Source organism: Leptopilina heterotoma, unplaced genomic scaffold (genome assembly GCF_015476425.1).
Source record: "Leptopilina heterotoma isolate Lh14 unplaced genomic scaffold, ASM1547642v1 Lhet_24, whole genome shotgun sequence".
Taxonomy (NCBI): domain Eukaryota; kingdom Metazoa; phylum Arthropoda; class Insecta; order Hymenoptera; family Figitidae; genus Leptopilina; species Leptopilina heterotoma.
Window position 1 is genome coordinate 3,652,796 of NW_025110956.1, and position 16,031 is coordinate 3,668,826.

General features: G+C 28.7%; 1 protein-coding gene across 2 annotated transcripts in view; it reads right to left on the reverse strand.

Annotated features, from left to right (window-relative positions):
• The window catches only part of LOC122502845, a 44,284-nt gene that overhangs the window by 16,161 nt on the left and 12,092 nt on the right, over window positions 1-16,031 (reverse strand). For both annotated transcript variants that reach the window (XM_043613134.1, XM_043613135.1), the window contains 4 exons: window positions 10,407-10,621; window positions 8,118-8,332; window positions 7,733-7,955; window positions 3,815-3,977 (listed from right to left, as the gene is read on the reverse strand). In XM_043613134.1, the coding sequence (XP_043469069.1) occupies window positions 3,815-3,977; window positions 7,733-7,955; window positions 8,118-8,332; window positions 10,407-10,619 (814 nt within the window). In that variant the 5' untranslated portion in view covers window positions 10,620-10,621. The remainder of the gene's footprint in view (window positions 1-3,814; window positions 3,978-7,732; window positions 7,956-8,117; window positions 8,333-10,406; window positions 10,622-16,031) is intronic.

The following is a 16,031-nucleotide window of genomic DNA, read 5'->3' on the forward strand; positions in this document are numbered from 1 at the left end:
TATGGGTAACATTTTTAGTTTTATATAATTTTTAAACTTTAAAATATTAATTTCCGTGTTTATTTATTTATATTTTTTCTATTTTTCGAAATATGGTGGATTTTGTGAAAATAAAAAATAAATAAACACGAAAACTAATTCTTTACAGGCAGGGCTCGGATCTTCTTTAAGATTAAAAAAAAGTCGCTTTAGTCGGATAAATTCACAACAAAAGTCACAAAAAGTCGCATTAAATTTCCGAAAAGACGGAAAAAAGTCGCATGAAATTTTAAGAACAATGACAAAAGGAAACACGAAATTGTCAAAATTGTAAAAAAATCACATTTCTCGTCAACACATACTTTAATATCAAACAATCCGGAATAAAATTTAATAAAATTCATAACAAAATTGTAATTAGGTATGTTTAACATTTTTTTAATAATTCTCTTTAAAATGTCAATTATTTTTATAAATAATAAAATTCTTCCTTTAAAATTCAATTATTTAAAAAAATTTTTAATAACATTCTTGTAAAAATTTCAAATATCGTTTTAAATAATAAAATTCTTCTCTGAAATTAAATTATTTTCAAAAGTAATAAAATTCTTCACAGGAATTCAATTATTTTAAAATTTTTTTTTAAATTTCTCGTTAAAATTATCATTATCTTTATAAATAATCAAATTCATCCTGGAAATTTAATTATTTTCAAAAGTTCTGATAAAATTCATTGCAAAATTTAATTCTTCGCAGAAATTCAATTATTTTCAGAATTTTTTTTAAATTCTCCTCAAAATTTCAATTATCTTTGTAAATATCAAAATTCTTTTGCAAAATTCAATTACTTACTAAAGTTTTATAAATTTCCTCTCAATAAATCAATTATTTTCAAAAAACATAATTAAAATTTTTTTTTTATAAAGTCTTATAATATAAAATAATAATTTTATCACTTGGTCATCTTTAATTATTATAAAACATGAAGACATCGATTGCTCCGAGTCTTTGACTCGGAGTGATCGATTTCTTTATGTTTTATAACAATTTTTTACAAGTTGTTTAATTTCAAAAAGGTTTGAATTTGAATCTTTTGAAAAATTTTATTGCCTATGGAAAAATAATAAAATCTCAAGTACCTAATTTTTGACCTGTAAAAATTAGTTTTTCGTGTTTATTTATTTTCTTTTTTCTATTTTCGCAAAATCTACCATTTTTCGAAAAATAGAAAAAATGTAAATAAATAAACACCGAAACTAATTTTTTACAGGTTAAAAATGATATAAAACTAAAAATGTCACTCACAGCATTGTATATTTTTATTTGTTTCTCAAAAAGTTCTGCAGAACCCATTTTGAAACTCACAGAGTACCTATCACCGCAAAAGACATTTTTTTCTTTAATATCAACAAAGTATTGAATAATTTTTTTTCAAAAATTATTTACTGTAAAATTTGTCTTTTTATAAACAATACGGTTTCAAAAAAAATATTAAAAATTTTTAAAGTTGCATATTTCCTATATGTTTATGAATTTAAAATTTCTCTTATAATATTTCTAGAAATTACAACCCGTCAAACTTGCACAACGATAATTAAAAAAAAGAAAACAAAATTCAACTGTCTTTATCACATAATCGTATGTATGTCCTGTACTCTTCTCAATGTATCTATACTACAGATGATCTGTGATCATAACTTAATCCTTAAAAATCTTACTGTAAATTAATGTGAAAATAGTTTATAGAATTATTTCTAAATAAAAAGAAAGCTAGTGATGAAAAATGAAAATTTTGTTGTTAACCACTTGAGTAACATGACATTTATTTGGCGTCGAGCGTGAAGGTAAGAAGCAGCAAAAACGATAAAATGACGTTGCTATTTAAAAGCAAATTACAAAGTCTGTAAGTATATTTGTTAGGCTTAAAGTCGGAAAACGCTCATTGAGCGAAAATATAGTCCACAACGCGAAATTCGCTTTGTGGCTGCTACAATATTCGGCCACAACGCATTGTGGTAATTAAGAAATGCCACAATGCGTTCTGGATTCTTTTATATTTGCCATTACGCGTTTTGGTAGTTTAGAAATGATAAGAAATAAATAACTGTAGTATTTTTTTAGCAAATAACATATAATTTTAATTACAAATAATTTAAACTATAAATACCCGAAATTAACTTTAAACATAAACATTTGTACTTTATTATTTTTTACTTTGATCTATATTTTTTCATTGTTTTATTTTTACTTACTTAATTTATATAAAAATAATAAATATCGTACCGTGCTATTCTTCATCAATTCACTTAATTTCCCAAAAAATATTGCCTCTTTATTATCCATTATGAGTTATTAATATTATTGTTAAAATCCTGCACAGCTTTTTAAATTATATAAATGTCACAGTATAAATATTACACAAAGACTACAAAGATTTTAAATTAAATCTACTTTATCAATCACCGATGTGGAAATTTTACTACTGTAACTATTCATTGAATAAAGAAAATTTCAAAGGTATTATAATCGTAGAGGCTAATGACATACTTATAATAGAAAATTGATTAATTAAGACGTATCAAATAATAAGACAGGTAATCAGTATACACGTTGTTTGCAAGCAACAAAATGTGTTATGATTTTTCTGAATTACCAAAACGCGTAATGGCAAATATAAAAGAATCCAGAACGCATTGTGGCATTTTTTAATTACCACAATGCGTTATGGCCGAATATTGTAGCAGCCACAAAGCGAATTTCGCGTTGTGGACCTTTTCAAATTACCACAACGCGTTTTGAGCACTTTTTTTGAGCCTAACATATTTATTGTATGAAAACTCAGTATTTATATTTTTTTGAGATCATGAAGCACTTGATTCGGTTATAAAGATAAGATAAAACGATTTCTTAGACGTTTTAAATGTTTCAGGCGAATTAAATCGTCTTTAGAAGCAGAAAATCAAATTTGCCCTTGATTACGAATATGTAAGTCAAATTTTGCCATCACGTTTCAGTTTTGAAAAAAACCAGGTCAAAGTGTCAAAAAATCGCATTTTGGGCACTTTTTTAAGCACTATTCTTTTTTTCACTTCAAAAAGTGACAAAAATGCGATTTTTTGACACTTTGACCCCGTTTTTATCTATATTGAGACGTGATGGGAAAATTTTCCTTATAAATTCGTAATCTAAGGCAAAAATTTTATAAGAATCGTCATCATTTACTCTTGTAGCAAAAAAAGCCAAATTGTCGACCAGTGTAATTATGGATATTTTACGCATCAAAAACTATTTGAAACATTTAAAAAGTCGTTTTATCTTTTTGTTCCTCGGCCTTAAAACACAAATACTAAGTTTTTAAACAAAAAACATTTTCATATTTCCTCTCGAATAGCAACGTAATTTTTGTGTTTTTTTCCACATCTGCCATGCTGCTCAAATGGTTAATTAACTACAAAAGACTAGAAATTACTAGAAATTCTAGGAGCACTGTTGAAGAAAAATCAATTTTCTTTATATATATTTTCATTTAACAAGAATGTATTAACTATTTTGCATTTAATATCAAGACTAATAATCAAATGACTTACGTGCATAACAGGAGCCTTCTTCATAAACAAATTCTTCATGCAGATCTTGTGCTCGAGCACTTTACATTTAGAATACATTTAAAAAGTTCTATTAAATTAGAAGAGAAATTTAAGTAACCAGAAAATGATTAGTCTGGTTATTTTTCTTAAGCAGTCGCTCCTAAAAATGTACGGCAAAGAAAATTTTCACTACGACTATCAGGTAAGGACTATAGAATGATCTGCACATTGACAAATTTTTATATTACCGGGCAAAACCAAAACATCAGGTGTGTGAGAGATGGAAGGAATTGGAATAATTTTTGTCGGTGTCAGTGCTCGAGCTACGTCATCCTCAGTTTCTTTCGTTGGATGAAGCGGGCAAATTAGAACAGGAACATCTTCCATGCGTGGCAATGCCCAAACAGTGACCTATAATTGTAAATAATGTCAAGTTTCATTAAATTCAGATTCCTTATTTAATAAAATTTAACGTCAAGCAAACTGAGTTACTAAGAAAATAATAATGAATAAATTTGTCCCAAGAGCAGTGCGCACTTCAGCTTAAGATTATTTGTAGAATAAAGGCAAGACACCACCCAAGAGATGATCCTATTGTTAAGAAAACAAAAGCAATAAAAAGTATTGAAGATCAAGAACAAAAGGAGGAATGAGGAAAACAGAGTGTGTGTGGTAAAGTTGTACTCACTGCCGTTTGTTGATCTAGGAGATAAGTTTAAGGAACGTTTTAGTTAGAAAGAAATTTTTAATAGCAAATAATATACACGTCTAGCTTCAAAAAATTAAAAAACTTTCCAGATTCACCAAAAGTCATTACTCGGGGGTTTTTGGGGTCGCTGATTACGAATCCGATGACGTTTTTAAAAAACTGAAAATGGCGGATCTAAAATGACCGTCGACAAAATTAAAATTTTGGACATTTTGAATTTTTTAAAAACGACCCCAAAAACCCCCAAGTTAACTAATATTGAGTGAATTCGATAAACTTTTAACTTTGCATCCACCATCTTGGAACCGCCATTTTGAATATTTTAAAAAAACCGAATAACGATTTTTGAGTGATTTAATGATTAGGCACTTTTTAAGCGATATTTCTTCCATTCGCATATATTTTAAAGTTGTAAATTCCTGGCTTTTTCCTAATTTTCATCAAAAATATTTCCTTCTTCCCTATCCTGCTAATAAATTCAAGACGAATTTTATTATTCATAAAAGAATTTAAATATGTATAAAAATAATTTAATTTTTGCGAAGAATTTTATAAAAAATTTTAAGTAACTCATTTCTTTCGACTAATTTTATGCAAATTCTAATTTAAATAATTGAATTCCTGAAAATTTTTTATTATTCATGAAAAGAATTGAATTCTTACGAAGATTTTTACAAAAAATTTTTCTGAAAATAATTGAATTCCTAAAAAACATTTTATTATTTATGAATATAATTGAATTCTTGAGAACAATTTTATTAGAATTTTTAAAAATAATTAAATCCTTGTGATGAATATTGTTATTTATGAAAATAATTAAATTTTTCAAACAATTTTATTAAAATGCCTGAAAATAATTGAATTTTCGGGAATAATTTTGTTATTTATCTTTAATAATTGAATTCTTTTGAAGAATTATTTATGAAAATAATTGAATTCTTGGGAAAAATTTTATTAAAATCTAAAAGAATAATTGAATTATTTCAAAAAAATGAAATTAAAATTGTATTTAAAATAATTGATTTCTTTCGAACAATTTTACTAAAATAATATTTGAAAATAATTAAATTCCTGTGAAAAATTCCAATATTTTTGTAAATAATTGAAATCTTCCAAAGAATTTAAAAAAAACATTTTATTAAATAATTGATTTTTTCGAAGAATTGAAATTGAATTTTTAAGAATAATTACATTTTTTGAGCAATTCCTGTAAAATTGTATGAAAAATAATTGAAATCCTGCGATGAATTTTATTATTTATAAAAATAATTGAATAGTTGCAAAGAATTTTATTAAAATTTTCAAAAATAATTGAATTGTTGAGAAGAAATTTATTATTTATGAAAATAATTGAATTATTGCGAAAAATTTTATTAAAATGTTTAAAAAGAATTGAATTTCTGTGAAAAAATTTGTTATTTTTGAAAATAATTGAATTCTTCATAAGAATCTTATAAACATTGTTATTTAAATACCTAATTAATTTTTTTGAAATTTAATAAATATAATGATCATTTTTTTTAAATAATTGAATTCTTGTGGAAAACTTTATTTATGAAAATAATTGAATTTTTCAGGGTGGGCACTTTTTTAATAAAAAAAAATTCACGGTCATTTCCCGGTCATAAATTATTTTTCCCGGTCATAAAAACTAACTCTAAAAATAAATTATTCCATGAAAGATTGAAAGAATTTTCTGATTTTTAGACAAAACTTTGACTTTTTCCCAAACCCTAAAAATATTTTAGTTTACTCTAAAAATAATTGAAACTCCAAAATATGTTTATAATACATTTTTTTGGAATATCTTTAATACTAAAAATAATTTTGAACTTAAATAGATTTTTTGAAACAAATATTTAATTATTATCCATTTTTTTTTCCATATAGGTATTCAAATTTCAAATCCTTTAAATTTGAATAATTTTTAAGAATTGCTACTGTAACTTATTAAAAATTAGTTTCAAAATTTCAATTCAATTATTTTCTAGAAATTTTAACTAAAATATTTCTAAAATCCACTTCTTTACAAGACAATTTTGATGAAATTTTGAATAATTTGAAATTTTTTCAATGAAATATTACATATTTAAAAACATAACTATGTAATTTGAAAAAATGTGAATAAAAATATTTCAAAAAACTAACTTATTCAGAATTTTTAATTAAAATCTTTTAAAATTCAACTTTTCTAAAACTTCAATTTGAAACTTTTTAAAATTCAATCTATAATAATATTAATTTAACATTCTAAAATATAGAAAAATTTGCTTATCAATAATTATAAAAAAAAACTAATTGATATTAATGCAAAATACGGTTTTTTAAAAATTTATTTTCTAAGAAAAAAAATTTTATTTATTTTTATTAACTTTATTTATTATTTAAAACTTAATTTTTATAAATTTCTTATCACTTTTGTTCTAATTAGTTCAAATTTTTAAATTGATTTAATTTTTACTATTTTATAGGATGTGAAATTTTTTCTCTTTAAAATTTTTTTGACAAATTTAATTAAAATTATATTTTGTTTCATTATTGTTAGAAATAGAAAGAATTTAAAATTAAATTTAATATTTTCTTTTTCTAAGTCTGTTACGTTGGACAACAAAATTCATAATTTTCTTATAAATTCTAGAAATAATTGAATATTTTTATAGTACTTTTCATAAAATTCCCTGACAAAATAAATAGACGTTATAGAAGATTATTCAATCTTTTTTAATGAAATATAATTAATAAGTCCTAAAATAAATATTTCTATTTTTTTCTCACAAAATAATGTGTGTTTTTAAAAAAAAATTTCCAAAATCCCGGTCAAGATCAAAATTCCCTGTCATTTCCCGGTTTCCCGGTCCAGCGGCCACCCTGTTTTTCGATTAGTTTGGATGGATTTATCAATTTTTTTTAAATAATTGAATTCTTTTGCGAAAATTTATGAAAATAATTGAATCGTTTTAAAGAATTTGATTATAATTTTTGAGAATAGTTTTTTGATTTCTAGTATTAGCGAATTTAAATTAGTGGAAATTCTCAAAAAAAGACAGAACTAGTAGCTGTTAGTGGCTGAAATCTAAAAAAGTACCCAAATAGTAGTATAACGTAAAAAAGTTTCTTTTCCATGTTTCACATTTTTTCCACGTAAATAGACACGATTATTAAAAAGCCCAGAGCATCTTTTGAGATTAAGAAAATACTTTCCACTTTGGCATGAATGCATCATTCTATGAACATGACTAAAGAGTAGTACTCCTAAAGAGAAATACTTTATTAAATTTAAATCTGTTTAGATTCAATTCCATTTATTTGATGTCGAAAGAGGATATCAGTGAGTGTAAAAAGGAACTCAAAATGATTCTGTGTCTTGCCTCTTTCCATGAAAATAATTTGCAATGTGTACCGCTTCGTGTCAGTTGATTGTCTAAATATATAAATCTAAAAAAAATGTTGTTCATACTTTGATAGAATTTCCATCCCCACTACTTGCTAACGGAAAAGTATGTTCTACTGGGTGTTCTCGAAATTTCCTCAGGTGATCTTCGTAGTATGGGACAACCCTGGTAGCAACGTAGACTGGATTGGAACCATTACTTCGTGACCACCATGCAGCCACCTGACTGAAGTGCAGCCGTGAACGGACAGCTTGATATAAACCTTGCGAATTCATCGTCTCTTGAGTACTGTAAAAAAGTGCAAAAATATTTTATTTCAAATACTAAAATAAAACTCAATGGGATACATCGAAAACGAAAAAGTTTAAAACACGATTGGTTGAAAAAACAAACTTCAAAATTTTTTAAATTATTGCAGCACGTTATGGAAAAATTCGGGCGATTCCTTACTTGCTGCTGGTTGTTCCTATGCACCAATACTCGAGAAGAACTTCCGACGAACATTGCCATGGTGATTTAGAATTAACTGATAGTAGTGGATTTTTGCTAGTAGTCTTCAATAGTCCACAAGGACAATCGCTGCATAATAATACCTCCACGCACAAAAATACACCGATTGTTATTCTATCTTCGATTTCCTTGATTAATATTTCATATCGTTCACACTGAAATAAATGTAAATGTTAATTTTTTCTTAATTTATACATTGATTAATGAGAAAAATTCGCTAAGAAAGTAAATATAAATATAACAAAGAGTATGAAATGTAAATGTTAAAATTGTTTCATAATAAACATTCTTTTAATTTCAATTGCCTTAGCTTTCATTCCTAATGATATTTTTGAATATAATCCAAGAAAGATCTGGCACGTGTCATTTTCTTCAAGTTTAATTTGAAATTTATACGTATATGTAGCTCAGATGAGCGAAATGTCAAGAAAAAAAATTAAGTACAAGTTTTATGTATGTTAACTCTAAATCCTTTTGTTTCATATTCATTAAGGAAATAAATTTTTCCATCTACGCGGCTATACAATGTCGGTGCAGTTTACAATGTTTTTTATTAAATCTTTTAAGACAAAAATTTATAACAATTTGCATATTATTTTATTAATTTTCATATAACAACTGTTGGCCATAAACGTTATAAATTCCATCAAAGTGAATAATAGAATTAAATGAATGTAAATGTGATACTTTAGAGAAGCAACATTTTATTTTCCAAGTCGACAAAGTATCTGAAGGTTATTTAGATAAAAAGATAAATTAAAACAAATGTTTTTAACGTAAGTACGGCAAATTCCACAATTGAAATTCCAGAATAATTCCAAACTCTTATTGGAATCTTCCTTGTAAAAAATGATGGGAAAAACTGATACTAAGACGGAAAAACATCTTTTTTTAAATTTATTAAATAGGTTATTGTACCTTAGCTATTCGATGCCTGCTACAAGATATTCATTGTGTCACTAGCAAATTGTCACTTCGACCCACCTATTCTTTCGCAGTTTTTTGCATTTCTATTTCATATTTATTAATGGATTAAAGAATATTTTCATTTTGGCATGTTCCTTATACATTAACAAGTCTAAAAAAATTACTGAACCACAATTTGTTAATAATAAAATCATTATAAACAAATGGATAACAAAAAAAAATCATTTTCTAGTGAACCTTTTAACTATTGAGATGTTAATTTTTTTCTATCCTAAACTAATTTTTTAAATTTTTTTATAAATTTTCACTATAATTATTAGCAATAAATTACTTCATTATGTACATAATATTTTTTAAATATAAATATTTTTAGAGAAAATTATATTCTATTAAAAACAAAGTTACTCGGGAGTTTTTGGGGTAGCTGAATACAAATCTGAGGTTATTTTTCGAAAATTCAAAATGGCGATTTTAATATGGCGGACATGAAAATTAAAAATTATAAATTTCCCTGACAAAAATTTTTTTGTTTAGAACAAAAAATGTATTGCATGACCGTCTTAATTTCTTTAATTGCCCTGACAAAAAAATTTTTCTTGACATTTCCCTGACTTTACTGACAAGAAATTATTTTTCCTGACATTTCCCTGACTTTACTGACATGTGGCCACCCTGCAATTCACTTGAAATTCGTTATTCGGGGGTTTTTAGGGCCGCTGAATACGAATCTGTGATTAGTTTTTAAAAATTCAAAATGGCGGACATAAAAATTGAAAATCGACTAAATATACGAAAATGAAAATAGATTTTGATGATAAAAAAATGCGTGACTCAAAGGGTATTTATTTATACACTGCAAGCCCGATCAGCGGTCAGCTCCGGGAGTGCTTGACCGCTGATCGGGCGTAAACATATAGGACCGTACGAACTGTTTTGTGATGGGTTACCATTACTTGACTACTGAATTTTTTTTTAAGGGGCCAGAGCGTCTTTAATGTATACGCTACTGCCACAACTTTTCGACTCCCTCTTTGCCCCTCGCTCGCACCATCTACAAACGACGTAAACAAGTGACCACTGATCGGGTGACCGCTGATCGGGCTTGCAGTGTATTTTGTAGCAAATATCGAATATTATGTACTGTTTAGGTAACTAACTGGATTTCCTACTTCATTTGCCATATTTTATATAGTCTAGACCATGAAAAAGTGTAGTTTTCCGACTTTGTTTATTCTGGTTTTGTTTTCGTTTTTTTATTATAACATATAATATGAAGTTCATTTGTATAATAGTATTAGTTACCAAGTAGTTTTCTTTTTCACAGACATGATCATTGGGAGTAATTTGCATAGGGGCTGCACAATGTGGACCCTCTTTGTATCCACGAGGAGGGCCCTGGATTCTTCCTTCACACACAAGGACTCCAAGAGCTCGGATTAAGCTAACAGCACCTCCACGACTGCCAAATCCACAAGAAGTGGCTTGGCTGCCTGTTGTTGTGCCTGGGCAGTACATTTCTGAAACAAAAGTTAGATCACAATTGCCATATGTTTGGATTGTCAAAATTCTTTAGAAAGAAATTGTAATAAATTCAAATAAATCAAGAATTGAGGAGATGGTTTCTATTAAAGATTATGCGTAAAAGAGGAAGAATGTGAAAGAAGTGGGAATACCCCACCCGAATAGCTCTATTAATTGATGATGCCGGTATGACAAGAGAAGGGCTTTAATCTGTGACGAAGCACTTAGTCGAACTGTAACGAACTCTAATTCGAATGTTTGCTTTTGCCGCCTTTTGCCGTAATAATTCCTCCTGTTGTAATGTTGTCATGTCCCATGCAAGCTTCATTCCTTGTAAAAGTGGTCGAAATTCCTCCTTTTTTGCCTCCATAAATGATTTGTGTAGAGCCCTTTCGCATTCCACAGAATTGCAAATAATTTTTATTGAACGAGGCCGAGATTGGATCTATACAAGCGAACCAATTCTAAATGATCTGGAACGGTTTAGGAGTTCAGGTGGTGAAAATTTATGGAAGTTTACATATATTGTTTAAAACAGTTTTGTTAGGGTCGCGTCTTCTTTCAGATTAAAAAGAATTAAGCTACCTGATCTAGATAGTCATTTTGAATCTCATTCGTGCATTGGCTAGATATGTTATTGATATCTAGATTGCGTAGAGTACTTCCAATTGCAGTGATTCTGATGAATGCTCGTTGACCGTTGCAATTGCTTCATTAATTTTTTAAGTTGCTGTTTCTACCTTCCATGGCAACTCCTTCATGGACGCAGATAAAGATGAAAAGTTTCAATTTAATTCTTTTTGGAGTCCATCAATAGCCTTCTGAAGAATTTACTTAACACCATCTTTATTCATAACAGCCGTGTTCGGCTCTGACTGAGTCGTAAGCAAAGGAGAACGTGGTTTACAACACTTCGTGTATCACCATTTTCCAGCTTTGTAACACGAATAGCACAGCCTGGATGATAAGGCGAATTGCAAACTTTGCAAAAAACTGTCTCATTGACAGATTGTTTACAAACAGTACACTTTTTCGAACTAGATAATACGCGCCTTTAGACATCATATTACCGGTACAGAAAGTAGGTTATGTAGCACGTGGTAAACTTGAAAACCCCGAGAAAATACACAAAAGAGAGAATAAATAGCAAAACTTATGATTGTGTTATGATTATGGTTGTGTATTTCTTCCAAAGATTAATGCCATCTGATCATCTGTTTCCATTGGCTCTGTTGGAATTGCGAGGAAAAGAGGAGTGACTACCTTGAGAAGGGGTTCGGATCATTCATTTTTGTCTGGATACAGAATGATGTATTACTCATTTATTTTCTGATTTCCCTCTCGAACTGTTTTTTCTGTCCTGGAAGTTTAATTTCTTCCAAAAATTTTGGTTACGTTTGTAATAGGCTCAACGATCTTTAACTCATCAAAGCTATCGTCCTCAGAAAGGTTGGAAGCTGATTTTTCAGAACACACGAAGGAATTTGCCAGCCATAAATATGGAAACAGATAAACCACGTCTCTTCATCTTCCTAGAAGTCTGACCCACGAGTAGCAGTAACGCGAAGGAGAGAGTGTTCAAAATTGGTATGGACGGCCGAAAACCTTGACGTCATTGTACAATACGATTAATATTTCGACTCTCTCTTCCTGGTGCTGATGGAGTCAGTTATTGGAGATAGAAACTTGGGAAATACGACCCCATAGTCATAGGTAAACTGATAGCAACCATTATTGGGAGCAACAGGAGAATCTTCGTCATTGGTCATAATTAAACAAGAATTTAGTGTCAGCAAAGAAGTGATGCAAACACTTTGCTTTGTTGCAATATATTGAAATCAAAAATATTCAGAGTTGATCTGCCAGATCCATTGTTGTATAAAAAAGGATTTATCAGCGTACGCACAGAGTATTTAAGTACGGAAATAATTGAAAATCTGGATGTAGAATATCGGGAGTGATCTCTTCGGCAAGAAGGAACAGACAACAAACGAAATTAAGCGATTTACTTTTTAATTCAGGACGTATTCCGAGATTTGTTTACGCCTAGAGTACTAGGATTTACATAGCTCCGTCCATCCGTATACCAAAACACTGCTACACGGAGAGAAAAATCAAGTGTTTTTAGTATGAAGACTTCCTATGGTAATTTTGTATGAACGCCCTGCTTAAGAGGCGTGTCCTTATACCTCAGTTGCATGAAACATATACTAAAATAGCATGGATCTCTTGCAATCGTAGTATACTGACGTCCCATGCATTTAAAGGTAGAACTTTTATGCTGATAACGTAGAAATTGATACAAATACAGCAGAAATTTTACAACTAGTTAGACAATTAATGAATTTACAAAAACTTACGATATAAATATCATTAGGCAAACTATAAGATACATTATAGAGATTAAAATGAAATTTCTATGAAATTTGTCATTTAAAAACCACAGATATAATTATAAAAATGACGCGAATATAGTATTATAAGTCTATTGTGCGTAAACAAATATAAATAAACATTATTATCGGTTTTTAATCAAAGATCTGGAGAACTCATATACAACACGTTTTTTACAACGGGATTGAAGAAAGTAATATTAAGATGTGGAATATAGACCATCCACAAAAAATTGTTAATGTTGATACAATACATAAAATTAGCTCTGAGATGTCAAAAGGAGAGTAGCATGTTTTTTTAAAGCCACAGTTGTCGACTGGTCATGGCCATCACTCAATGCTATTTCTAAGGATTGGAACGGAATTTTATTTTGTGAATATTTAGAATTAGCATACCGATACGTTACTGAAGAAGTGATGAGTGATTTAGTAAATTTGACGCTTTTGCTAACATGCATAGCACATGTTTTGCATCGTGCTTCTGTGACCATTAAAGAAAAATATCTTGAATGTGAAAAAACAAGAAAATGTTTTTGGACTTCTTTGGTTTGTTATTACTATGTAGGAACATCTCGGACCTGGATACAATTTTCGAGGAGCTACCAACTGTATTTATTGCAAAAAAGAAAGAAACAGCTGCTAAATCGTTAGAAGTTTTGTGTGGAGCTTGGATTAACCCCTTCACTTTCAGGGCTTTTCAGATAGAGTTCCTGCCAGTGAAGGTGTTAAAGAAAAGGACGACCTGAAGAATATGAGCAACATGTTTGATATTATAGAAAAAATAAGAAATAAAATGTGATTATGAGTATGAATATCTGTATAAATTAAATACATATATCAATTTATTCAAATTCACTTTCTTTCGAAAGATATTACATTAAATATATCGCAACTGAGAAAGTTTTGAATGAAGAATCTTTTATTACCAAACAGATCACGAATGAATTCTATGCACCTAGGTTTCTACAATACATTGTTTTAGAGTTCATTCCATACATTCCAATTTGTGGCGCTCTTCTACTTGATGTCATCGATGTAAGATGATGCCGAATAAGTAGAATAATGTAGAAACTTTTAACAAAACATTAGGCAAGACGTTTTAGAAGGTCAGAAAAAACTTGAAATTGGTATGGTTATTCGAGAATTGAAAAAAAATGTTAAGAAAATAATTGAAGAAGCTCATTTAGAAAGAGCAGAAAGAGAAAAAGGAAATTTACACAAAAAATAAACTTTACTATACAGACAGAGAACATTAATTTTAACCTCGTTAAAAGAAGTAAAAACTACCCTGCCACAAAAAATTCACTCGATGTTTTACTGTGAAAAGACGAGAGAACATGAACGCGCCGAGAGAAGGCTGAAGTAATCAGTTATGTTCTGCGAGATGTCATGCGCTCAAAATTAAAACTCACGATTTGTCAAGACAGTTTGCCGTTAAGCTTACTGCAGCTCGAATAAGTAAGCATTGTTATTTTCAATGAACGCAAAACTTTGCATAGACATATTTCTGCAAATGTCAAATGTTTAATCGCAAAACATCAACCCGAAAACATACAGGGAAATTGCACTCTATTCCTGCAGGAAGCATTCGTAACCTGGTCTCGAAAAAATAAATAAATATATTCTTACGTTGAACTGTAATTTATCAAAATGCTGTCACTTATAAGTATCCAGAGACATCAAAGCTGACACAATGATTAGGAATGTTGATGAATTTTCCTAACCTTTTGGAGTACCTCAGATTTTCTTTTTCTAAATGATAGTTAAGGGTGCCAGGCAGTTAATCCAATAGTTTTTGGAATCAGAAACAAAATCCCCGAACCTCAAAGCAGCATAAAATGAATTAAAATTAAATACATAAGGTTTTACGTAAAGTAAAAATGCGTGGTACATAGACTGGTAACTAATTTTTTCTGTAAATAGTATAGTTCAGGATGATAGGAAGTCAGGCCAATAGTATCCAAATCAAAAACAAATGCCTCACCACACAAAACAGCAAAAGACCAATAAAAGTTTAAAATGTCTGTCTTAATATGAAAAAATCATTCATTTTTATTTAAATAATATCACTTCTAATAATAAATATTATATTTTATATAATTTGGCTATGTAATCTTTGTGATTTTTAGATGTCTGGTAAGAATCAGATTTCAGAAAAATCATGATAGCAGGATTCCACTGTTTGCTCTGCGAAAAATCCCCATCACATTTGTCATCTTTGGAAAAAATGTGCAACATGTTCTGTAATTTCATTTCACTTTGGAGTCACAATGTATTGGAATCCTTGAGACTATATTTGAAATTTTCATTGCATGATTTATAATTTGGATCAAGATACTGGGAAAAAAATCAGTCAATGACTTTTTTTTGAGTCAATAAAATTTTGTAACGTATTTTAGACAGTCGATTGGTGAGATTTGCCGCAAATAACTAATGTTGCGAAGAAGTTTGACAAAAGCGTTTCCATTAGATGGAGCATTGCCATTAGTCATTGTTTCTTAGACATAGAAAAATTTAGCACAATTAATACTTATAACACAAAAATTTTGAGCTATGTAATTTAAACTTGTGTTCAACATTTAGCAGAATTAATACTTGTATCACCGAAATTTTCAACCATGCAATTAAAAATTGTGTTCACTACTTCTAAGAGTAGATGAAGCTTTGTCAGTAATAGTAATTCAACTGTGTATTTATCAACAAATATTATTTAAATGAAAGTTACTAAATTTCTTTCTGCATATGTTTCCTCATGTGAAAACAGACATTTTTAGACAATTATTACTTTTATGCTGTTTTGAGTGTTGAGTCGTTTATTTTCGATTTAAACATTATTGAGCTATCTTCCTAACATTCCGAACTAGTATTTACAAAAACAGATTGAAGATATCAGTCAATATATAAGTACTACGTATTTTTCTTCAAGCAGAACCTGAGTTTTTTAATTTTTATTGACTTTATGTTGTTTTGAGGGTCCGGCCATTTGTTTATTTATTTTAATAAAAACTATTGG